The sequence below is a fragment of the Panthera onca genome, chromosome C2 (genome assembly GCF_046562875.1).
Source record: "Panthera onca isolate mPanOnc1 chromosome C2, mPanOnc1 haplotype 2, whole genome shotgun sequence".
Taxonomy (NCBI): Eukaryota; Metazoa; Chordata; class Mammalia; order Carnivora; family Felidae; genus Panthera; species Panthera onca.
Window position 1 is genome coordinate 48,190,932 of NC_138347.1, and position 26,603 is coordinate 48,217,534.

Below are 26,603 nucleotides of genomic sequence, written 5' to 3' on the forward strand. Positions count from 1 at the left end.
GTTTCTTGAAACACTTTAATATTTATCTAAAGGGCTGCTTTTGTTGGTTTGATTTTTAAGGTTGTCATCAGTAAATGAATTTGTTCTTGTTTCTTTTGTGATTTGGTAAACATAACATTTTCATTCCCTAGCCTATTCATCTTTTTTCCCATTTTCTCTATCATTTCCTAATTGATTATAATATAGAACTGCATGTCACTAGTTCTATGACCTTATTGACCTGATGCATAAATTTCTAAGCTGTGAAATAGCGAAAACACACCTCTCACCCCTTTATATGAAAGATTTAACTAGATAATATATAAGGTCTTCTTCACATCTTGTTTGTTGCAAAATAGCAGACATTCACTGCTTAATTTTCTATTTCTAAAATTTGAAAGGAGAGAAGTAAAATTGTTTCTAAGAAAACTGAAGTTTTGTGTATGTGAACACAGACATTTTCTTTCTCTTGCTAGATTCATGGAACTCAATAGAAGATTTCTTTATCTCTTCTCTGGTCTGTATCTTAGGAGTCAGTTGAATGAGGTAGAACATCTAATGGACTGGAATGCAAAAGATCTGAGTTTTGTTTTGTTTTAGGTAGGGTCTATACCCAACATGGGGCTTGAACCCATGATTGTGACATCAAGAGTTGCATCCTCTACTGCCTGAGCCAGCCAGGTGTCGCAAGACCCGAGTTCTCATTCTAGATTTTAATACTACTGAGCTGTGTGTGTGTGTGTGTGTGTGTGTGTGTGTGTGTGAGAGAGAGAGAGAGAGAGAGAGAGAGACTGTGAGCACCAATGTGACCAGTGGATTCGATGATTTCTTTTTTTAAAATGTTTATTATTTTTGAGAGAGAAAGCATGAGTGGGGGAGGGGCAGAGAGAGAGGAAGAGAGAGAATCCTAAGCCGGTTCCACACTCAGCCCGTGGGGACCCCTATCTGGGGCTCTAAGCAGCTGGATCTCAAGACAGTGAGAGCACAACCTGAGCCATTATCAAGAGTCGGTCCCTTAACTGACTGAGCCACGCAGGTGCCCCAGATTAGATCATTTCTAAGGCTCCTCATAGCTTTAAAATTGTATAATTCTATGCCCTTAATTGTCATTGCTACCTGAAAGACTTTATTATTTGTAGAATTGGTAGATAGCTGCTTGATTGGTGTTCAAGCCTTCCAGTGAGTCCACAGACCCTCTTTTCTCTATTTTATCTTTTCTGAATGCTGTATTAGGTTCCCAGCTTCCAGAACCTCTCTTCTATGTGTTACTCTGCACCTAGAGACTAGATTACTCTTCCCAAAGCATAACTCCAATTTCATTCTTGAGCTCAGAAACTTTTAGACCTTCTCTACTTCCTATAAGGAAATGCCTGCCCACCCCCACCTCCTTCCATACACTTCATCTATTTTATAGATGAAGCTCATCTATGAGTGAAGCTCACTCATAGCACTTGGCAGTATTTGAAATTATTTATGTGACCCCTCAAAGGACATAAACTCTACAAAAAGTTTGTTCATCTTGTACTCCAGAGCCCAGAAGATAGTGTAAGGGTTAATTTTATCTGGTCAACTAGTCCACACGGTGCCCAGATATTTGGCCATATATTATTCTGGGTGTGTCTGTGAGGCTGTTTTTGGATGAGATTAACATTTAGGTAAAGCAGATTGCTCTTCCTAATGTGAGTGGCCCTAATCAGTTGAAGGCTTGAAAGGAATAAAAAAGCTAATCTTCCCTCAGTAAGAGGGAGGTTCCACTGCTTGACTGCCTGTAGCTGGGACATTGTTTGTTTTTTTTCTTTTTCTTTTTTTTTTTTTTTTCCTGCCTTTGGAATTAACTGAAGCATTGGCTCTTGGGTCTTGAATTTGCCAGCTTTCAGACTGCAATTTGTACCATCAGCTTTCTTGGGTGTCTCTCAACTACAGATCTTGAGACTTCTCAGCTTCCATAATTGCATGAGTCCCTTCCTTATAACAAATATCTTTATAAACATATATATCCAATAGATTGTTTCTCTGGAGCATGCTAAGTGATACAAATTTTGGTACTAGGAGTGGAGTGCTGCTGTGAGAAATATCTAAAAATGTGGATGTGGCTTTGGAGTTGTGATGGGTGGAGGCTGAGAGTTTTCAGTTATGTGCTAGAAAAAGCCAAGATTTCTGTGAAGGAACTATTGGTAGACAAAGACATTTAAGGCAATTCTGTTGAGGGCTCAGAAAGAAAAAAGTGAGAGATGGAGACCAAGCATCCATTTTCTTACTGAAATACATAAATAATCATGAACAGAATGTTGGTAGAAATATAGATGTTAAAGGCTCTTTCAGTGAGGTCTCAGAGTAAATGAGGAACAGGTTACTAGAAACTGGAGGAAAATGATCTTTGTTATAAAGTGCCAAAGAACTTGGCTGAATTGTGTCCTAGTGTTTTGTAGAAGGTAGGACTTATGAGTGATAAAATTGGATATGGAAGCTGTGGTCTGGGTCCTTCCTATTGCTTTCAGTAAAATGGAAGAGGAGAGAGATGTACCAAAGAAGAAACTGTTAAGTAAAAAGGAACTAAAAACTGGAGGTTGGAAAATTCTTAGCCTATCCATATTGCAAAATGAGAAAGCTTGTTCTCAAAGAAACACTAATGGTATGGCTGAACAACTGTTTGATAGATCTTGAGTACAACTCATGAGCTTCATCAGCCAGCTCAGCAGAGCCAGGAGTAATACCAGAAGAAACACTGCCAGCTGGGACTAAAGAGGACCAAAATGAAGGGGGAACAGCAGAATGAAGGAAGGCTATTGGACTTTTGTGATATATGAGACCATATGGGACCATAGAGCTACTCTGCTATAAGCATGCCTTATCTTTCAAAAGGAACAATGACCCCAGAGGCTGTTAAAAAATGAGGACTGCCATTCCCACTACAGAGTCAGAGGGCAGGGCTGGTTCCTCCTCTATTTCAAAGGGTGGGCCCACCAGGTGCCTCAGAGGCAGTCACCCTTGTAGAAAGCTGCATGGACTGGGCTGTTCCCCTCCCTCACTGAGGTGACCCTGCCATCCAATTGGGCCTGGAGGGCAGAGTATGGAAACAAAGAAAATTGTTCTTGAGCCTTAAGATCTAATGGGATTTGCCTTACTAAATTTTGAACTTTTTTGGGACCCCTCAACCCTTCTTTCATATTTCTCCTTTTTGGAATGGAAATGTCTATAATCTTTCTGTCACATCATTGTATTTCAGAAGGAAATAACGTGTGGTTTCACAGGTTCACAGCTGGACGGGAATTTTGCCTCAGGATAAATCATATCTTAAGTCTCACTCAATGTTTTTTTTGTCATCCATGTTTGATTTGGATGATGTTGAAACAAGACTTTGGACTTTAGCTTTTAGAGTATATGCTGGAATGAGTAGTTGGGGGATATTGGGATGAAATGAATGTATTTTACCTGTGAGGACATGAGTTTTGGGGGAATAGTGCCTCACTCACTGTGCCAAAATCTGTATTAGTCTCCTAGGGCTGCTATAACCAAATACCATAGACTGGGTGGCTTGGACAGCAGAAATTTATTTTTCACAGTTGTGGAAGCGGGGAAGTCCAAGATCAAGGTTCTGGCCAATTTGGTTTCTAGTGAGAGCTCTAGTCCTGGCATGTCCTCACATGACCTCTCTTTTTTTGTGTGGTAACTAAGGGAGAGAGAGAGAGAGTGTGTGTGAGAGTGAGTGCTTACGTGCACAAGTTCTTTAGTGCTTCTTCTTAGAAAGGCACTAATTGCATAGGACCAGGGCCCCAACCACCTTCATGATACCATTTAATTCAAATTACCTCCCAAAGGCTCCATCTCCAAATACCATCACATTAGGGTTAAGAATTCAACCTAAGAATTTGGTGTATGCAGGGGAGACACAAACATTCAGGCCAAAGCATATAGTCAGCACTCAATAGATACTGTTTTAAGGAAATGATATTTAAGGGTATCAAAAAAGGAAAAAAAAATGACATTTAGGATAGAATAAATAGAATTTTCATTTACTTAAAATAGTCTATTTTAATAGTATATATAGTATATCTACTATATATGAGCCTTCCTTTAACCTCCCAAAATACTTCTCTGGAACTTTCTTAAAACAGAACTCTTTTTACCTTGTTTTATAGAATTATACTTGTCCTGCCTCATCTATTAGACTATAATCATCCTAGATCAGAAGGTATATCTGATTCATCTTTTATCTTATACAGTGCATAACACAATGTCTCCTGTAATGCTATATGTCAGAGCAAAGGGATATGCTTTCTCTTCCTGCATTGGACCTGCACAACAATATATATTTCCCCCTCACAACTCCTACATTTCCATAATTATTTGTTCTCATGTGCTACCCATATTCAATTCTGAGTCCTTGAGGGGTGAAAATCATGTTCTGGTCATTTTGTGCTCCTACATCTATTACGTGGCTGAGCACATAATAATTGTTTGTTAACATACTTATTTTATCCACCCAACATGATACCTGAAACGTGGTCAGTGCTGAATAAAGAGTTGATGAAGGGTTTGTTGAACAATTCCCTGACTGCTGCTTCATTTCCATTACTGTTGCCAAAATTAATAATCTAATGCCACCATTGCTGTCCAACCACAGGTATCATCTAAGAGACCAGCTCATGCTGTCACTGCTGCCATCACCAGAAATAGTCTGCTTCCCCACCATCCACCATCATCCTGTCTACTGGTTTCCAGTCCAAGCATGCTGTAGTCATTGTTACCATCGGCACCACTGAAGCTGCTTCCATTGGGACCTGACTGGTTTGTCCTTCATACCCTACTTATGATATATCGAAGTCCATGTTTCCTCTGAGCCCTCATGCTGTTAATTTTTCTCTAATTTTTCTCCTGATGGATTCCGCCTTATTCAACTTCCATCAAAGCATCAGTTAAGTGGGTGGTACTTCTTTGTTCTCAGGGGGAATGTCACTTTATGATTCAATCAAGTAGCTGCTCTTTTTGCTGTCAGAAGGAACCTCTGCATTTTTCCTTAACCCTAGCTCCCTCTCCTTAGCTGTGACTGATCGTGCATGCATATACTTGATGCACGCATTTGCTACCTTTCTGCCCACTCACAGATTTGTTAATATCTTTCTATCCTCATCAATTTAGTTCATTACCACCCACAAGAATTTGTGTCATTTGCGCATGTGGAAATGTTGCCTTGCTTATACTTATAAAGATATTATATATAGGTTACATGAATTGTGCCCTACACAAGAAGGCTGGATCAAGTGGGGGCTAAGGTCCAGCCTGCATTCTGTTCCTCATAGTCTGGTATCAGGCTGTGTCTGCCTGGAGAAAGGTGCTCCTTTTTCTGAATTGCATGAAGATACTGTCCATCACTAAGTGATCAGCCTGCAGTGGAATATCCACCAAAAAAAGGGTACCATTTTCTAATTCATTCCTATTAGACTAGGAACCTTGGTTATGCAAACTTGATCTTAGCCTTGATCTAGCATTGAACCTGAGGACCTCTAGGCTATACGTCCCCTATCTTTACCTTTTGTTGTTTTTCCAAGCCAGTGGAAACTAGCTTCAAATCCAGCAATGAGGAGGAGACTCAATTTTGCTAAATTATGAAAAAATGTAAAGCCATAAAAGATAGTTTCTGTGTCTATGTTCTGGTTAACTATTGCCGCTTAACAACCTATCCCAAGTAGCAGTGGCTTAAAGCAACTTAGTGGCTTTGAACAACCATTTTATTATATCTTAAAGTTTTATTGCTCAGGAGTTTGGGCAAGGCTTGATTGACTCTTCTGTTGGTGTCAATGGTTTATACTCCTGGCAGTCGGCCTGATCTGGAGGGTTCCAGAAAGCTTCACTCAGTGCCTGACACCTTGGTGAAAATGGCTTGAAGACTGGATGCATTTCAGATTACTCAGGGGGACACCTTCTTGTGGCCTTTCCAGCATGGCAGTCGGGGCCATCTCAGGGTTCCTAGAGAGAATGTCCCAAGAGCCCTAGGAAGAAGCTGTATGGCTTTGTAAAGCCTTGTTGTGCCACATTTTATGGGTCAGACATGTTACTAGGGCCAGCACAGATTCATGGGGAGGTGAATTAGACTCCAACTTTCCATAGGAGAAGTAGCAAAAAAGTTGCAATTATTTTTACTCTACCACCATCTTCTATTAAGATTTAACCAATGTTACTATCTTGCCATAATTGCCCATGACACAATTATAAAAACATTTTTATTATAGAAGCTTTATAAAGATCATCTGGAAGTCTAAATAAATTATCATACCTAACAATGAAATGTTAGTACTTTTCTCTTTTTTAAGTCAAGAATCAGTCAGGGACTTCAGGTTCTATTACATAGTACTGAAGGTGTTAGACAAAATAATAAGACAAAAAAGAAAATAAAAGGAGATTGGAAAGGAAGAAGTAACTTTTCATTATCTACAGACAATCTGGTTGTCTCCATAGAACCCCCCCAAAAGTGTAATTTACTAGAAATAATAAAATAATTTAGCAATGCTGGTGGATGAAAGATTAGCACTGTTCTTAAACTGGTCCCTTATGTTTGCCAAACTATTGGCTGTTTTGTGGTTCTCCTGTTCTCAGGTCTGGCAGATGCCCTGTTGCTTCCTTCTTTTTCCTCCTGCTTGGACAACTGTCCCAGGTCTTAGCTTTTGGTGGTTTGACTCACACTGTCCACTTGGGGGCAGAGCCCATTTTGTCACCAATATTTGCTGTAGAGTTGTCTATGGATATGTTCCTCTACAATTGTTCTACTGGCTTTTTTATGTGGGGATTCAGAGAGATTGAAAACCTATGCTGTCTTCATTATTGTCATCCCCGAATACCTCTAGCTCAACAGCATTTTGATCTTGTAGCTACCCATTTAGAGAAGTTTCTTTTTCTTAGTAGTCATTTTTCTTTTTACTTTTATTATGAAATAATTATGGATTTGCAGAAAGTTGCAAATAAATGCACACGGAGGTCCCATGTACCCTTCATGCCACTTCTTCCAGTATTGACAACTTGCATAACTATAGGACAATATCAAACCAGGAAATTGACATTGATACAATCTACAAAATTTATTCAGATTTCATTAGTCATACATGCACTCGTATGTGTGTATTAAAATTCTGTGCAGTTTTCACACATGTTTCATGTAACTACCATTGCAATCAAAATACAGAACTGTTCCATCATCACAAAGTTTTTCTCATGCTAAACTTTTATAGCCACAACCCCCTGCTCCCAATCCTTAACCCTTGGCAATCACTAATCTGTTCTTCATCTCTATGATTGTGTTATTTCAAGAATGTTGTATAAATAAAATTATATAGTATGAATTCTTTTAAGACTTTTCACTCAGCATAATTCTCTTGAGGGCAGTCTAAATTGTGTATATCAAATCTGTACATTCATTCACGTGTAGGTTTTTGCATGAACATAGGTTTTAATTACTCAAGGGTAAATACCCAATAGTGCATTATACCCAATACTGATTTATTTTGAGAGAGAGAAAGAGAGAGAGCATGCATGTGCATGCCATGAGTCGGGGACGGGCAGAGATAGGGAGACAGAGAATCCCAAGCGAGCTCCTCACTGTCAGCACAGATTCCAGTTTGGGGCTCGATCTCACAAACTGTAAGATCATGACCTGAGCCGAAATCAAGAGTCAGACACTTAAACAACTGAGCCACCCAGGAGCCCCACACTTTTAGTTTTAAAATGAACTAGCAAACTGGTTTCCAAAGTGACTGTACCACTTTTAAGTCCTACCAGCAAGGCAAGAATGAGTTAGCTTCTCTGCTGCATCTCCAGCATTTGGTGTTTACACTAGTCTTAATAAATTTTATCCATTCTGATAGGTGTTTAGAGTGATAACTGATTTTGTCTTTAACTTGCATTTACCTGATGGGTAATGATGTCGACACCTTTCCTTGTGCTTATTTGCTATCTATATATCTTTTTCAATGAAGTGTCTTTCATGTCTTTTGCTCTTTTGTTCTTTTAATGTTGAATTTTGACAGTTATTTATATATTCTAGAAACTAGTCCTTGTTGGATACATTGTTTGCAAATATTTTCTCCCAGTTTTTAGCTTTTCTTTTCATTGATTTACAGAGCAAAATTCTTAATATGATGGGATCTAGCTAATCAGTTTTTCCTTTTATGAATTATATGTCTAGTGTCAAATCTAAGAACTCTTTGCTTTGTTATTTTTTTATTTTTTTAAATTTTATTTTTAAAGATTTTTTTAAAATTTATTTATTTATTTTGAGAGAGAGTGTGTGTGAATAGGAGAGAGGCAGAGAGAGAAGAGAGAATCCCAAGTAGACTCTGTACTGTCAGTGCAGAGCCTGATGTAGGGCTTGATCCCATGAACTGTGAGATCACAACCCTAGCCAAAATCAAGAGTTGGACACCCAACCCACTGATCTACCCAGGTGCCCCAAGACTTTATTTTTAAGTAATATCTACACCCAAACCTACAACCCTGAGATCAGGAGTTACACGTTCCACCAACTGAGCCAGCCAGGCACCCCTCTTTACCTAGTTCTTGATCTCAGATATTGTCTCCATTTTGTTCCCTAGAAGCTTTATAACTTCACAACTTATTTTTAATTCTGTGATCCATTGTGAGTTAATTTTGTATAAGGTGTGAGACATAGGTCGAGATTCATTTTTTACTTTGTTTTTACTTTTTTTTTTTTTTAAACAGGGCAAACACACATGTGTGTGCACTGCCAGATGGCTGCTGGAAGATTCAGTTTTTAAAATGTGAATGTCCAATTGTCTCAGCACCATTTGTTGAATAGATTGTTCCTTATTCCCCACCCCCACCCTGCCAAAAGTGCTTTTGCACTTTTGCAAAATCTAGTTTAAATATATATATTTATATCTGTTCCTGGATTCTCTGTTCTGTTCCATTGGTCCATGTGTGTCTTTCTCTATCAATAGAACATTCTTTATTATTGTAGCCATACAGTAAGCCTTCACATTGTATAGCATGATTTTTCTACTTTATTCTTCATTTTCAGAACTGTTTTTAACTATTTCATGTCCTTTGAATTTCTATAAATTTTAGAGTAAGCTTTTCTATGTCTACAAACACCTTGATAGGCATTTATATTAAACCTAGAGGTCAGTATGGGGAGAAATGACATCTTTACTCTGTTGACTCTTCTAATTCATGAGTAAGCCTTTCTATTTATTTCATCTTCTTTGATTTCTTTTTATCAGCTTTTTGTCCTTTTCAGCATACAGTGTCTGTACATGTTTTGTTAGATTTGTATCTAGGTATTTCACTCTCTTTGGAGCAATTGTAAATGGTATTATAATTTTAATTTTTATTTCTGTATGTTCATTTTCAGTATGTAGAAAATACAGTTAATTTTTTCTTTGTATTGAGTCTGTATCTGGTAACATTGCTGAAACTCACTTCTAGGTTCTAGGAGTATTTTTTGTATATCCCTTGGGATTTTATATAGAGACAATCATTATCACAAATAGAGACAATTTAATTTCTTTCTTTAAAATCTGTATGCCTTCGCTCACCCCACTTCCATTCTTCTTCCTTTATTGAACTGGATAGAACTTCTAGCACTGTGTTGAAAAAAGTGGTGAGAGTGGGCATTCTTGCCTTTTTCCTTATCTCAGGGGGGAAGCTTTTAGTCTTTCCCCATTAAGTATGACGTGCATGAGTCGTTTTAAAATAACATCTTTCAGGGCACCTGGGTGGCTCAGTTGGTCAAGCCTCTGACTTTGGCTCAGGTCATGATTTCACAGTTCGTGAGTTAGAGCCCTGCATCAGGCTCTGTGCTGACAGCTCAGAGCCTGGAGCCTGCTTCAGAGTCTGTGTCTCCCTCTCTCTGTGCCCCTCCCCTGCTTGTGCTCTCTCTCTCTCTCTCAAAAATAAATAAACATTAACAAATTTTAAAATAACATCTTTTCATGATTACAAAAGTGATGCATAATCACTTGAAGAGAATAGAAATAAGTATAAAGAACAAATAAAAATTATCTGAAATCCATGATTCATAGTTGATATTTGAGATCATACTAATGAATTGTATATATTAGTGTTCTCCAGAGAAACAAAACCAATAGGATGTGTAGGATGTGTGTGTGTGTGTGTGTGTGTGTGTGTGTGTGTGTGTTATGGAGAGAGAGAGAGAGATTGAGGGAGAGATTTAATTTAAAGAATTGGCTCACGTGATATGGAGGCTGGCAAGTCCAAAATTTGCAGAGTGGGCCAGCAGGCTAGAGACTCATGGGTAAGCAATATTGCAGTTGAAGTACAAAGGCAGTCTGTTGGTAGAATTCCCTATTTTGGGGGTAGGTCAACCTTATTTTCTATTTAGGCTTTTTTAATTAAATGAGGCTCACCTGCAGTATGGATGGCAATCTGCTTTACTCAAAGTCCACCAGCTGAAATATAAATCTCATCCAGAGATCTTGCCATTTGCAACAAACATGGATGGATCTAGGGGTCTTATGTTAAGTGAAATAAATCAGATTGAGAAAGACAATTAACATATGATTTCAATTATATGTGGAATCTACAAAATAAAACAAATGAATAAACAAACAAAAAAAAGAATTAGACCTATAAATAAAGAGACCAGAGTGATAGTTGCCAGAGGGATGGGCAAATGGATGAAGAGAAATGGGAGATACAGGCTTCTGGTTACGGAGTGAAGAAGGCATGGGAATAAAAGGCACAGCATAGGGAACATAGTCGATGATATTGTAATGATGTTGTATGGTAGCAGACATAGCTACACTTGTGGTGAGCATAATATAACATATGGAGATGTGGAATCACTATGTTGTACACCTGAAACTAACGTACCATTGTGTGTCAACTATATTCAAAATTTTTTTGAAATTTTATTTGCCATAAATAAATAAATAACAGTTTACACTTAAAAAATGTAAATCTCATCCAAAAACACCCTCACAAAAATATCCAGGATAATGTTTGACCAAACATCTGGGTAACATGGCCCAGTCAAGTTGACAAATATTTTGAGAAGTTTTCAGTGTCATTAAATCCCTTGCTTTTTTATGATTGCACAGAATTCTGTTATATGAATATATCATAATTTATTAGCATGGTCTTCAATTGTCATACGTTTAAGATGTTTCCATATTTTTTCTATTTTAAATAATGTTATGATGAACAAATATCTTTTGTTGTACCTGTTTATATACCTATAATACTAAGAAGAAAAATTTCTGGATCAAAGAATATAAATATTTTTTAAAAATCTTCTTAATACATCTTGCTATATTTCTTTCCAGAAAGACTATATTCATACTAACATTGTATGGCATTTGATCCTCAGAAAATATTGTTCTGAAGCTTCATTAAAATTTTTATTTATAATAGTCTGAGGACCACCCATTGTTTATTGACTCAAACTTTGCAATTTCTTTTCCTAAATGTCATATTTTGTCACAGTTTCCTTTAAATGTTTGGTGGTCTACACCATTATTGTACATTGCACAATTTTGCCCCTCTTAGAAGTGAGCTCAAAAGATTATCTAATTCCTTCAGTTCTTTTCTGAGGCATTTCTTATGGGGAGGCTTGTAGACTCAGATTAAAAGAAAGTGCTGAGACATCACCCTTAGTTTTGGTGAAATTGTAATTAATGACTTGGAGGAAGCCTTTTCTGAAGTATAACACACTGATGAACTAAACTGATAAAGTTTTTTTTTTTTCTTTTACATAATGGCAAATTTTAACAAATAGGATGTGCAATCTGTTTTAGAATAATAGCTGCTCAGGGATCAACAAGACCTTGATAGGCCATAAAATTAAGAATACTACTGGAGGCAAAGCTAGACAGGTTCCATCTCTGGCAGATGAGAATGAATGCCATGCTTAAAGTTCTCTGTGGAAGAGATGATGTATTGTCTTATAAAAACCTATTCCAGCATCTAATGACTTTGACTATTATGAAACCCACCAGTAGCCCAAATCCTGCAGAACTTAATGATGCTTAATGCCAAAGTAACTAGATATTTATCTAACCAATATTTTTGTAGGCAAACCTTTTCCACCCTCATATACATACATTTTTAAAATTTATTTATATTGAGAAAGAGAGAGTACGTGTGTTTGTGAGTGATGGAGAGGCAGAAAGAGAGGAAGAGAGAGACTTCTCCAAGCAGTCTCTATCCTGCCAGCCCGGAGCCCATTGTAGGGCTCAAACTCACCAACTGTTAGATCATGACCTGAGAGAATGAGAGAATTGGAGGCTTAATGGACTGAGCCACCCAGGCGCCCATCCTCCTCATATATTTTTTACATCAACAATAGTATATTTTAAAAATAGTTTTCATGATATAAGCTACATAACTTTTTAGAATAATAAATAATGATTATCTGCCCTCAAATAATACATACTTTCAGACCCTTGGTTAAACACCAAGCAGTGGTGCCTTTGATGATCACTTCAACAGTGTAACTTGATACACTGCAAACTTCACAGTGTAACTTGATAACAATCATGGAAATGGATGACTACATTATGACATGTTGCCTGCAAAAGAACATTCTAACAACCAGGACACTAAATATAACAGCACACAGTTTCAAATATTCAAGCACTGCTTTCTGGCAAGTAGAAACTGTATAAAAACCGCTGATGTATTTTGACTATACATAAATATATAAGGATGTAGCAGCTCAGTTCTCCCATACATAGCACCTCCTTTCTCGAATGAGACTGGCTCAGGAAAGCTTGAAAATAGTATGGGGAATAATTCTTCCCTTTAACTGCCAAGGAAGAAAATGAACCAAAAAAATAAATTACTATAACCATAGGGGCTATAGAGAATGAAATAAATAAAGGGAAGGCATTGCAGTATATAAAGGGAAATAAATAAACGAGAGAATGAAATAAAGAGAAAATCATTTTTTCATGATAGTAATCTCCTGAAGCAGTGAATGTGAGAGGGGGCATCGAAAAGCTGCTTCATTTTCACATAGCCCAAGGATTATTCTCACTGATTCCCTGGGCACCCATGATGTCTGACTGCTTTATGAGAACACACACACCACAAGCTTCCTACCCTCGAAGGGAAGGTAATTCCTTTCACATTAAGAATGATAAGAAAACACACATTTAAGCTTTCTAGAAAACTTCAGCTGTCTTGGCCCCTTTGACACTTTTGAGTACACACCGTGGGCCTGGCAAGGCAGAACATTAGAGCAGGGGCCAAAGGGCAGCTCCCTTTGGTCCAGTGCCCCTGGCACTGTCTCCTCAAGGCAGGTGTCCAGGGCTCCGCCAGGGGAAGCTGGTGGCCAGGCTCCCAGGTTGGGACATGGCCTCCTCTTGTGCGAGGGATTCTAAGACAGACTGGAAGAGCAGTTCTCCGCCAGCTGCCAAGACCTGACAACTGCTGCTGCTGTCCCCTTGCTGCTCCGGGTTTGTTATAAGGACCTTTGTTCAGGCAAATCAGGGAGCCATCTTTCTCATACCTTTAAGTAAATGAGCTAAAGTAGGAGAAAAAATGGAAGTGGACTGATTTTGTATAATGTAGACCAAATTCTTTTTCATTTGGGGGGTAACTTCATAGCTTATTTCTTTGGGAGAATTTTTGGCCAAAGTTGTGAAGGGTTCCTTTTCCTTCCTGTATTGGGGAGTCCTGGAGACCAGCCTTAGGTGCAGTGACTCACAGGACTCACAGGGCTCAGCATGCAGTTGATAAAATGATGCAAAGAAAAATCATCAAAGTAAAAAGACACATAAGTGAAGTCTGGAGGAAAACTGTCTCAAGCTTCCAAGAGCCCTTGGAATATAGAACATGCTTAATTCTTCCATTAATGAGAAGTGTTGTTTACCAGAGAAACTCACCAGGAACTCAGACCCCAGGCCTTTTATTGGATGATGGTCATGAGGCACACACTGTCTAGCATGTACAGAAATTCCAGACTTTCAGAAAAAAAAAAAAACTAGTTGTTCAGCATAAACCAAAGTTTGGATAAGCTATTTAGACTACTCATTAATTAGGGTAAATTTTATAATACTAGGGAAAGTTAACCAGCCAGGTTCCCAGATGCCAGTCAAGGGCCAACCTTGCAGGAAGGCTTTTCTAAGGATATGTAGTCTCAGGCTACTATGCTAACTCTTTTCCACATAGTCTACCCCATTTGGCCAAGACGTTTTTAGAGCAAAATTATCATCAGTAGAACCCCATGCGGCAGGGTGAAGGCAACTTGCTGTACTGACTCTCTTATGCCCTCCACAGTCCTGGATTTAGCCAATTAAAACAAATCCCACTAGGACGCCTGGGTAGCTCAGTTGGTTAAGATTTAGGCTCAGGTCATGATCCCAGGGTCACGGGATTGAGACCTGAGTTGGGTTCTGTGCTGAGCATGGGGCCTGCTTAAGGTTCTCTCTTTCTCTCTCTCCCTCTCTCTCTCTCTCTCCCTCTGTCTCTCTCTCTGTCTCCTCTTCTGCCCCTATCCTCTGCTCGTGCTTTCTCTCTAAAAATAAATTTAAAAAATTAAAATTAAACAAGTCCCATTAACAATAAAGGTCAGGGGCTCCTAAGTGGCTCAGGCAGTTAAGCGTCTGACTTTTGATTTCAGCTCAGGTCATGATCTCGCGGTTCATGACATGATCTTGTGCTGACATTGTGGAGCCTGCTTGGGATTCTCTCCCTTTCTAGCTCTGCCCCTCCCCCACCCATGGGCCCACAGGCACTCTCTCTCTCAAAATAAATAAGTAACCTTTTAAAAAATTAACAATTTCAATTTTAGTAAGTCAGGTGGCCCTCTCCTAAAGTTTTTGCATTAACTTTTTTTACTTGACCTAAGTCATCAGTTCAAGTGCAGTACAAGGCTAGTAAAGCTGAAGCTGTCCTGCATGTCTTCCAGGACTGAGGTGACTCATGAAAGTCAAGGTGCATGTATAAGATGTATAATCCCAGAGAGTACTCTTGGAAACAAAAAGTTTGCAATTGTTAGGTCACCCAATGAAGGCATACATTAGTTAGGCATTAGAGGTTAACAGGGCCCCCCAGTGTGGCTTCCCACTGTGGGTCCTTCTGCTCTAGGGTCTCTGTCCAGTCCAAGCAATGCAGTTGAGTCCCTAGTTTTCCAGAAGGACTTCCAGAAGGCAGTTTCAGCCAGTTTTGCTTGTTTTTGACATCAGTTCATTTGCCTCATGAGTGTGGACGACATCTAGAGGTGTTCTTCATGGGAACATAGGAGCTGCCCCACAGTCAGCACTGTCAGGTGTGATCATAGGTTCAGTAGTTGGTTTGAATTCAGGACCTCACAGCATCCTGGGAAGGCAACATTGGCATTCAGGAGTAGTTCTGAAAAACAGAGTAGTTATGAGAAATAGGGATCATTAATGTCCTCCTTCCGGCATTTCCCAGGTGCTGGGTGTGTGTGTGTGTGTGTGTGTGTGTGTGTGTGTGTGTGTTTTCTGTTATTACAAAATCAGTGTGTCTCATTTAATAATCATTACTTTATGTTTCTTCCCCAGTCATTTTTTATTCTCATTTTTCATCAACAAGGGTTGGGTGTAAAGAGGGTATTGAGAATTTAGCTGTTACTCCGTGGTATTGCTACCTTGACATCATTTTGTTTGACCAAGCAGGGACCTTAAACTGACACTAGACCCCTCATACAAGCACATGCCCTAGATAGCAGTCTGCAGAGTCACAGGCACATGTAAGTTCCTGCTATCACTTCCCCAACAGCCCTCGTGATCAACAATCTCCCCTGACCCCCACTGCCTTCCCCTTATGGAGCTCCTTAAATAAGACTACCGTGTGGCTTATCAGACCCTGCCCTTTTAGCTTGAGTTGACCAATGTAACCTTAGACCTGGGAATCCCAAAGCACTCCACCTGCAGACTTTAATAAAAACCTGTGTCCCAGCTTCTGCCTCACTCTGTCGGCACTCTGCCATGACCTCCCCACAATAGCCCTCAAGGTGTGCCAGGTACTTCCTCCAGGACCTGTAAATAAAAACCTTCTCTATTTTAATTCTGCTTGTGGTCTGTTGTTGAACCACAGTTCACCATCTGACATCCCATGCTCCACTTAATAAGTGATAATTTAACAAATTCGTAACAGAGGGATAGAAGAATTTACACAGAAAAACACTGTTAATATAACTTAACCAGAAAGACATATCATCTTCAGGAACTGGTTAGGACAAAATCCTGAATTTTCAAAAGTTTTCAGAACATGTTTACATAACCCTCACCCTTTTCATCCTGATCATTTATTCAGTAATCAGCCTGAAAAAGAACAATCTTTGTTTGGGAATTGCTGCATTTAATAATCAAATTGCCTAACTAAGGAGAAAGGTAAGTAAGGTAGAATCAGGCTATCAGTCTGTCGTTGCAAATTTCAAATAATCTTGAAAGTCAGACATAAGTCAACAGCAGTGAGACATTCCTGAGCAGCGGGTGAGAGGAGACCCCCCTCTGTCAGGAGTGGAGTGGAGAGGTCTACCCTACATTCTGTGTTGTCTTCCAACTTAACAGCTTTCAATGGGAATCACACATTAGGTTCCTTGTGATTATTCATCTCAAATGCAATTAGCCCCTGTGTTAGAAATATACAGCCACTAGCAGCTTGGTTTCAGATGGTCCCATCAGAGAATGAGCCCTTACTAGTGGGTATCTACAGGTGACCCATGTTTTCCAGCCAGCATCCACAATGTTTCTGGCCCCACAGAGGGGTGTCTTAAGTCTAAAGTCGTCTTAGAGTCTGTTTGATTCATTTAGCCTATGTCTACTTTCCAAGATTGGAACTGTCTGTTACAGATGTTGTTAGGTTTCAGCATACCATCGAGTCCAGGCAATTAGGATCTCTGAATTCAGGATTCCAAAAAGCCAACGACTTTTCTTTGACAGCAGCAAAGGTGAGAGACTACAGGTTAGACAGTGGTGTTCCAAGGCTTTTTAAGCCCCCTTTATCTTGTTGGACTTAGAGTTCAAATTGACCTACTCAAAAATATACACACTTAGTCTAGAAAATCACCAGCCTGTAAGAGTCAGACCTCTGATTTTACAGAAACTTATTATCAAGCTAAAAAACTACTTTTTAAACCTCAAAAACTATATTTTCCTCTGGAGAATATTTCTCTTTATGTTGTCTGCCTTTTCTCATAGGGTCCAACAGGCAAAAATCATAGCAAAAATAATTAGTTATGAAGATTTCAATATTCAGAAGTTCATAGAGTTTAAATTTTTAATCCATCCAAACAAGAAAGTTATGTTATATTAACACTTTTATTGGGAGACTTCACCAGATTAGAATAATCCTTCTAGCCTTTATGAAATTACAAGCATATATTTTTTACATCATTAAAAAAATTATATACCCAGATGCAATACCCATAAAACAAAAAATAAACACATTTTAGAAAGTCTCTTTCTTGCTCTTTCTTTCTTTCTTTTCTTTTTCTTTTCTTTCTTTTGTTGTTGTTGTTGTTGTTGTTGTTGTTGTTGTTGCAAGTTTACTCAAACCTTAGCAGTAAATTCAACACTTTTAGGATTAACATTACAACTACTGAGAAATCCCAGCTGGAATGCAACAGGCTGCTGCACCAGTGGGTAGATTGTTATTTTTCCCCTCTTCTTCTCCCGCCCCCCCCATCTCTGTCTTTTTTTCCTAATTTGTGTAAAGTTTTCTCCAGCCTTGGAACTGACTTAATCTTATTTCCTCCCACTTGGAGGAGTGAACAATACAAACATACAACATTTTGGCTCACACAAAATGTTTTAAAGGAATGTTTGAACCCTTTCTCCTCCCACCTGAAGGACAGAACAAAACCTAAAGGTGTCACCCAGCCTGCACTTTTTTATTCCTTCACCTTAGCTACCATGGCCGAAAGCAGCCAATAAACCCAATTCTCCTAGGGTTGGATCTATCATTTTTAATTCCATAGGTAACCTTCACCTTTCACAAGAGACATCATCTCAGCTGCTGTTTCATGCCACAGGTGACTAGGTAGCCATTGGGAGGTGAAGGTTCACAATTGTATCCCTTTCATACCTCCTTTCTCCAAACACTGTTTTAGCCATATTTCAGTGAGTCAGAGCTGTTTTTAATAAATCCCACTTCTGACACCAACTGGCACCGCAGTTTAAAGATTGCTAGAAAAATCCACAGCATATAGTTATACTTATGGATAAGATTTGTTACACTGAAAGGATACAAAGTAAAATCTAAAATGGTAAAGGGCATGTTGGGTGAAGTCTGAAGAAAGCCAGGCACAAGCTTCCAAAATATATATATTTTTTTTCCATTGAAGCCTTATTATAGGATGCATTTAATTTCTCCAGTAATGAGTTTTGGCAACACATGTGAAGTGTCTACATTCTCATTTGGGACTTAGTGCCCATGGTTTTTAATGGGTGCTGTTTATGTGGGGACCCTGCTATGGGCTGTATGTTGTAATCCTACAAAATTCATATGTTGAAGCCTAAATATAATATGATGGTTTGTAGATAACGGCTTTGGGAGATAAATGAGAGGGTGGAGCCCTCATGAATGGGATTAGTGCCTGTGATGGTTAATTTTATGTCAATTTTATGGGGTGCCCAGATTAAACACTATTTCTGGATGTGTCTGTAAGGGTGTTTTTAGATGAGATTAGCATTTGAATTGATGGGCTCAATAAAGTTGATTGTCCTCCCCAGTGTGGTGGGCCTCATCCAATCAGTTGAGGGTCTGATTAGAACAAAGGACAGAAGGAGGAATTTGCCCTTTTTTCCCGCCTCACTTCACAAATTGGGATATCTCATCTTCTCCTGCCCTTGGGCTTGGATTTACACCATTGGCTCCCCTGGTTATCAGGTCTTTAGACTTGGACTGAATTACACCACTGGCTTTTCTGGGTCTCTAGTTTGCAGATGGTAGATTGTGAGGCTTATCAACCTCTATAATTGCATAAGCCAATTCCACATAATAAATCTCCATATTTATAACTTTATCTGAACATTTCCGAATATAAGAAGGGTTCAGAACTCCAAGAGATAGATGTTACTCAAAGAGGTTTTTAAAATAATGTCCTATTTCTTTTCCTCAAAATACTTTTAAGCAATAATTAGGTATGATCTGTTCTGGGTTTTCAATCCACTGGTCATAGATTTATTATTTTGTTTCAAAAATTGGAAGAAAAGACATTCCTGTCTTAAGAGGAATAGAAAAGAAGAGGTTTATCCATAGTTAAGTTTTGTGGACATACCTATCCTGCTTCCCCAATGAAGTTACCATGTTTCTTTCTTTAATAATAGAGACAACCAATAGTGGTTGCATACATTTATAGTTATAACTTTTCTCATCTGGGCCATTGAGAAGCAGGCTTTCTGCATTCTGTAATAAAAATATACAAAGTTACAAGCCTGTATCTCTCACTATTTAAAACAAGAAGTAAAAATGTTGCAAGCTATTTTATGCTTTGGTTATTTTCCCTTAGCAACTTAGAAATTGTGGTACCATGCTCTAGAAACACTGGTCACAATTATTAAGCATGTCTTTTTGCAGCTCAAAGAGTTTTCATATGGGAAATGGCCAAGAATACCTCTGTTTACAAATGCAAGATTTCTCAAAGTTTTCTTGTAATACTGGTGGAATGGTGGAGTCTGGACTTCATTATTCTACACCTTGCTTCAAACTTGGCTATGCTGCTTAGTAGTAATTTAACCTTGAGCAAGTGATGATCTGTTTGAATCTCACTGTCCTTATCTATAAAATGTGATACAAATCTCCCAGGATACATTTAAAAATATGTACATTTACAAATATGTAAGATATTTGACTTCATACCTGGTACAAAGCAGGGGTTTAATAAATCCATTATTCCTGTTATCTCAAAAAAATGCCCACTAAAAGGCAAGGTTATAGTGTTCATAGAAGCTTTTTATAATAGCCCTACCTGAACACAACCCAAATGACAGCCCAAAATGACCATCAGTTAGTAGATTGAATTTTTTTAAATGTGGGATATTCATACAATGCAGTACTATATAGCATGAACTACCATTACTACAAAAGTATGGATAAATCTCACCAATATAACATTGAATGATATGAAATAATACATTCTGTATAATACCATTGAAACAAAGTTCAAAAACAGGCAAAATTATAGAGTCAGCAGGCAGAAGTCATAACCTTTTGGAGGGAGGTTGGATTGGAGGAAGGACAAAGGGAGCCAGCTGAGATGCTGGAAATGTTTTGTCTTCACCTGCATGGTGGTGATTATATATGGGTATATGCATGTAAAAAATTCATCAAACTGAACGCTTAATATTTGTACATTATATTCATACATGTATATTATTTACATTTATGCAGATATAAATGATACATCAGTAAAAAAAATGCTCCCTTAATCCCAGGATTTTGTATCAATAGCAGTTTTATTTACTAGGAGTGTATCTAGCAGACAATATAACATGCCAAAAGCTGGCCATCTAGCAGTCTGTAGTCAGTCTGTCCCTTGTAAGTGGCCCCATTTCAGAACTAGCCTGGAGCTGACAGGCATATTATAAGGTCATGCTCCATCATCATTGACAGCTGGAGATGCCATCACATGCCATCGGCAGCAAAGCACAGGGAAAACCAGGCAGTGGACTGTGCTTCCCACCCTTAGGCTTGGAGGCACAAGCCCCAGCAATGGAAGGATTAAAAAGCCTCAATTTAAAAAGACAGGGGGAGGGGAGGGAATGTGGGCTGCACAATTTATAAATAGACATTCCCTGAGGCTGCCTGATGGTGAAGTGGTTGTTTAGTAAATCTTTCTCCCTTAAGAATCCCATTATCGGAGAGAATTTGAAAATACCAGTTTCATTTTGTCTTTTGGGGGAGATCCTGGGTTTCATCAAGTCAGCCCTGTTGGATGATATTGCTCTCTGTCAGATCTAGGGACAGGCCTTCAGTACCTTGAATCACCTATACATGGAGCACAAAGATGATGATGATGATGATGATGATGTGTCTTTTGCCAAATGGATGAGCAGCTTCTGGGGTCACAGCTGGATAGAAGAGAATGAGCGAGGACTCCGAGACCGTCATGGATCACAAGCTGCCAGTTACAGGAAAACCTCCCTGCCCTGCCCAGTGAGTTATTATCAGAGAACCAGGGGAGAGTTGGACTAGGGGAGGGGGGTTTCTATTGGATAATTTTTGAAGAGGCCTTTGGTATAAAATTTTCTTTGGTTAAAAAGCAGTACTTCTAAACCTTTTTATATCCACAAAAATCCCTTTTATTACTTTATCTTGTTCTCCAGGGGAACTGATGTTCATCTATTAGGTAAAGATTTCTTCATTTTTAGTAGTCTAAGATATCTTTAACTACAATTCGGAGCTACTGATAAACCTGAGACAATCCTTCTGAGGGTTAATGTAATTCAAGCCAAAGGAAAGACACTTGATATTATAGTTTGTGCAGCATCGGCATGGGTCAATGTGTGATTTCCTATAGTCTTTTTAAAATACTGAAAATAAGCTCCACTATTTGATAACCTCTGAAGAATTGGTGATTCCTCATGATAAATCACCACCTTTGAATAAATTTGATATCCTTTTTCTTCTGGTTCCCCTTTGGTTTCCTGAGGGTAGAAGGAGCCACAATTGTCCTGCCCTCAGCAAGGCAAACACCCAATGTCTAGGGAACAAGATGCAAGCAGGAAAGCCCCTGATGGGGAGTGGGTGGGCCTGACCAGGTGAGGACTCCGCAGCAGGTGCAGACAGTGGTTCTCTTTGTTCAGCTGTGGTGCTGGAAGACTCCACTGCAGACACACATGTCCTCTGCTTCCCAGTTACACAACAATAATACAGCTTTTCTTTTTCATTGAGTCACTTAAAATTCCAGCTGTAGAGAATACATTCTCAACCTTCTGCCTCTGTCAACCCCAGAAACAAGTACGTTTTGGGGCAATGTTATTTTATTTCATTTTTATCCCTAGAGTTCTCAGATGCTTAATGCTTATAAGGGATATAAAAGTGTGTAAGGCAAAATCTCTTTTACTCCCACTGGCCAGCAAGTTTTGAGGAATGTCTTTGAGACACAAATATTTGAAAATAGGTTTCTTACCAAATGCATACTCAGGGACTAAGGGCAAGTTTCAACAGCTCTTTGAGCTTCAGGTACCTTAAGTAAAAAAGAAGAGAGGCTGGACTGGATGATCCCTGGGAACCCTTCTAGTGCTAACTGTCCATGATTCTGTTGTAAATGAACACCTGCATATCACACTCTCATTTTAATCTCTTATGTTCCACTTCGAGTGAGGTATTCACAATGTGTGAACCAGGAGTGTAATTAGTTTCCAGTTTCCAGATAGTGAGGACCAGGGAGAAACAAAGAGAAAAGTTCTGATTTGCTATTTATCTCAACAGCCCTTTGGAGCCACTGAAAATAGGAAAACAAAAGAAGAAACATGACTTTTAAAATACAGTTTTGTTGAATAAATTTTAGCATTTATTAGACTTTTAATACTGACATAATCCACCCTTTTTAGAGAATCAATTTTTAGGTTTCAGTGCTGTTTGCCTTAAACTATCAGGGTGGAATTTGTTATGTATGACATTTCTAAAAGATGTCCATATATCTTTTCCTGCCCATGCTAGCTTTGAGCATTTGCCTGAATTAACCTCTTCAGATTCTCTTAGTCAACAGTGACTTCCATAATTATCAGACTAACATGCAGAAAGCATGTGCTTATTTAAGGATGCAAAGCATGGAATAAAAATGACCACACTATTCAATAGAACAGCAAGAGCATAAGCACAGAACACAGAGCAGGGGACCCAGAGTGAGGTGAGCAGAGTCCTGGGAAATAGTCAGGGGTCTGAATCTCCACCTCTGGTCACATTATGCCACATATTTATGAAGAGAGCCTGTAGTTGGATACTTAACTGTTCGAATTCTAAAATGTACTCAGGTTTTTCTTACCTTAGAGATATGAGAACCATTAGGTTTTCATTTTGTGTGTCTGTGTTTTGCTTTGAGCTCAACGAATAACTTAAAAAGAAAAGCTTACTCTTAGCCTTATCTCTTTTCTTCTCTCCCCACTGCTCCAACCTAAGGCTCTTCCCTCTCACAACCTATTAGTAACCTGTATCCATAAATATTACATGCGTTGGAAGAGAAGAGTTTTCTCCTTCTTTCCCATTTGAATGTGGTTTCTAATATGGCTTTCAGCCTCTTGATTCCCGCAAAACCATAGCGATGGAGCCTTGATTCATTGGACATATTTATTGAATACCTATTATGTGCCAGACATTATGCAAGCCTCTATAGGCTTATAGGGCACAAGAAGACAAACAAAATCTCTGAGCTTGTGGAACTTCCAGTCTAGTGGAAAATACAATTTGTCAGAAAGAACAAGGTAGACAAGGGGTAGAGCGTGGTCCTTTTTAGAGAACACTATTTTTTAACAAGCCTCAGTTTAATGATCTATGATTGCTGATTTAAAGTGAAGTTAAAAATCTAACTTTACTGTCCTGATGTTCTTGGTGGAAAAAAATGAAGTGATATGAAGTCTCTTTCATTAACTGAACTGATGTGCCTTGTACCTCCAGCGCCACAAGTAAAAGTTTCTGTATTCCTTATTTATTCTGCTCTTTGAAAGCGGATTTTAAAGACTTTAGTCTATTCAGCTTTCTAGGCATCTTCTGTATCTTACCATGGTTCTCTTACCATCCTTTGGCACAGTTTGGGCCTATGGAAGGGGAGATTATGCTAAATGAAAGGAGTCTTCAAGGAAGAACCAAATTCCCTGGCCGAGGGCTTTGTTAATTCTATTTATTTATTTATTTTTTAATGTTTATTTACTTTTGAGAGATAGAGAAAGAGACAGAGTGTGAGTGGGGGAGAGGCAGAGAGAGAGAGGGAGACACAGAATCCCAATCAGGCCCCAGGCTCTGAGCTGTCAGCACAGAGCTGGTCAGTGGGGGGCTTGAACCCAGGAGCTATGAAATCATGACCCGAGCTCAAGTTGGGTGCATAATCAACTGAGCCACTCAGGCACCCCAAGCTTTGCTAATTCTAAATGCTTTCTCAGTGCTCCAAGGTAGGCACAGTATATGCTTGCCCACATGATATCATTTGAGGGGATATAAAAATAAGCCTCTACCTGTCTGCACCCAAGGGATTAAGATTTTTTTTTCATGTTTATTCATTTTTGAGAGAGAGAGAGAGAGAGAGAGAGAGACAGAGACAGAGACAGAGAGAGAGAGAGAGAGAGAGAGAGAGAGAACACAAGCAGGGGAGGGGCAGAAAGAAAGAAACTCCGAAGCTGGCTCCATGCTGTCAGCACAGAGTCCGAGGCAGGGCTTGAACCCATGAACCAAGAAATCATGACCTGAGCAGAGGCTGGATGCTCAACGGACTGAGCCACCTATGTGTCCCCATTTTTTTCTTTTTGAAAATAATCACCTTTGGGGCACCTGGGTGGCTCGGTTAAGCACCCGACTCTTGGTTTCAGCTCAGGTCATGCTCTCCCAGTTTCTGAGTTCAAAACCTGTGTGGGGCTCTGTGCTGACAGCCCAGAGCCTGCTTGGGATTCTCTCTGTCTGTCCCTCCCCCATGCACACTGTCTCCCTCAAAATAAATAAATAAATAAATAATCTCCTTTAACCATTTTTATATTCTCTCTTCGTGGTCTCAATTTAAAGCAATAGAAGACACTTACAATTTTCATTTTTATCCTGACTGACCTGAGTATGGCTACACACTGTCACCATTACAGTATCTCACCATAGGGGTGGTTTGCCCGCATTTGTTCACTACACGGAGCGGGCGGGGCATGGCCCCCTCAGAGGATTTTTCATAAACCTGAGGAGAAGGAGTGCCCTAAAGTTACGTGAGTAACAGTGGTTTCTTGTTTTTCAGGTTAAATTTATATTTAATTTCAACAGGAGACAATGCCTTAATCCCAAAGATGAAACTAGTGATAGAGTTTCAGGCAACAGTGACAACTCTACAGTAGCACTTTTAGCATAACGCTCTATGGATTTGTTTTCTATTTTCTATTGGATGTAGAGGAGTCGCTGGAAGGGCAGCAGAGTAGAGAAGGATGAAGGGAGGGCTCCAGAGGCAGCCACCCAGGGTCGGCCACTAGCAGCGTAACTGACTGAGTTACCTACGTCTCTCTGACCATATGTAAAGGTGACTGATGGGAACAGCATATGCCTCATAAGGGTGTAGGGAAGATTCAATAAGTAATTTATATAATGTAATTAGGACATTGCCTGGTACCTAACGAGCACCTATGCTTCTTATTATTATGTGCTGGAAGTGTTGAAAATTGGGAATTTTTTTCCAGATGATGCTTTAGTTAAGTACTGCAAAAAGTTCTAGAGTCTTTCATTTTGCCTTTCCCTCATTGTCTCTAATGTTTCTCTTTCTCTCTTATATCACAATGGGAAGACAGTAGGTAATTTTATACTGGTGGTTGGCATTTGGCATATGTTCTGTCATGGACCGATGTCGCCCCCTCCCCCTGCTAACCCTCCAAAATTCATATGCTGAAGTCCTAACCCTGAATGTGATGGTATTTGGAGATGAGGCCTTTGGAATTAATTAGGTGTAGATGAGCTCATGAGGTGAGATGGGATTACTACTCTTATAAGAAGAGACACCATAAAGCTTGCCCTTTCTCTTTCTCTCCACCTGCATGCATAAGTCTTAGGCGAGACATTTAGCTGACCTAAGATTCATTTTCCTCATCTGTAAAAGGGAAGGATGATTCCCTCCCAGGATTTGTTCTGAGGTCAGAGGTCAAGGACATGGTCCCCAGAGAGTGTGGTACTCTGGTACTGTGCACTACGACTTAACATGGGTCTTATTATCCCAGCACCTGGAACTTTCTCCTCATTGTTTCTCATTTTGGTGTTAATGGGTGTCTCAGGGGCTTGTATTTACACAGAGAGCAGGAGGGGTACAAGTGAAGGATGATTGCAATTAAAGCCAAGACAAAGAATATCAAGTAGTTAAGCTCTCCAGAGGAAAATTTTACATAACCAATGTCTTTTTATTTATTTATTATTACAATTTTTAAAGGTTTTATTTTTAAGTAATCTCTCCACCCAACGTGGGGCTCAAACTCACAATCCTGAGATCCAGAGTTACATGCTCCATGGACTGAGCCAGCCAGGTACCCCACCGATTTCTTATTAATTAATTAAAGTGAGAACCTATGCCTTGGGTCAGAACTGGGAACTGGACAGAGACTGGTCTGAAGGCAGTGTCTGTACACGCTTTGTCACTCTGTCATCTGGGACCCCAGTTGGTGAGCTCAAAATGAAGGATCCCATCCCGTGAGCAAGAGCCCACACTCACAGTGTGGGAGAGAAACCTCTAAGGCTAGTCCATGGCTGTGGAGGTGATATGTACGTACTTGGTAAAAATAAGCTACATAAAAATAAGCTAGGGCACTGTTTCATGTCTTTGCCAGGAAAATTACACTAGAAGGACATATAAAATTCCAAAAGCAGAGCTTGCATGGTAAGTAAACATATTTAAAAATGGGAACTTCTCCCTGTAATCGATTAGAGAGATCTTTTAAGCCTGTTTCCCACAAAGTCACACACAAAAACAAACAACTGGAAAAACCTATCTGATAGGAAATATTAAGTGTATAATA

The 26,603-nt window shown here is 39.2% G+C and overlaps 1 protein-coding gene and 1 long non-coding RNA gene across 5 annotated transcripts in view; one reads left to right on the forward strand and one right to left on the reverse strand.

The window, feature by feature from the left end:
- Positions 1-26,603, forward strand: part of LNP1 (leukemia NUP98 fusion partner 1) — a 38,633-nt gene that overhangs the window by 1,912 nt on the left and 10,118 nt on the right. For all 4 annotated transcript variants that reach the window (XM_060640847.2, XM_060640846.2, XM_060640844.2 and 1 more), the window contains exons 2-3: positions 4,604-4,767; positions 20,875-21,075. In XM_060640847.2, coding sequence (XP_060496830.2) covers positions 20,914-21,075 — 162 coding nt within the window. In that variant the 5' untranslated portion in view covers positions 4,604-4,767; positions 20,875-20,913. The remainder of the gene's footprint in view (positions 1-4,603; positions 4,768-20,874; positions 21,076-26,603) is intronic.
- Positions 5,575-12,457, reverse strand: LOC132684189 (uncharacterized). The gene is made up of 3 exons (XR_009612610.2): positions 12,383-12,457; positions 10,356-10,460; positions 5,575-5,946 (listed from the first exon to the last, which is right to left on the reverse strand). It is a non-coding gene; the product is annotated as an uncharacterized LOC132684189 (long non-coding RNA).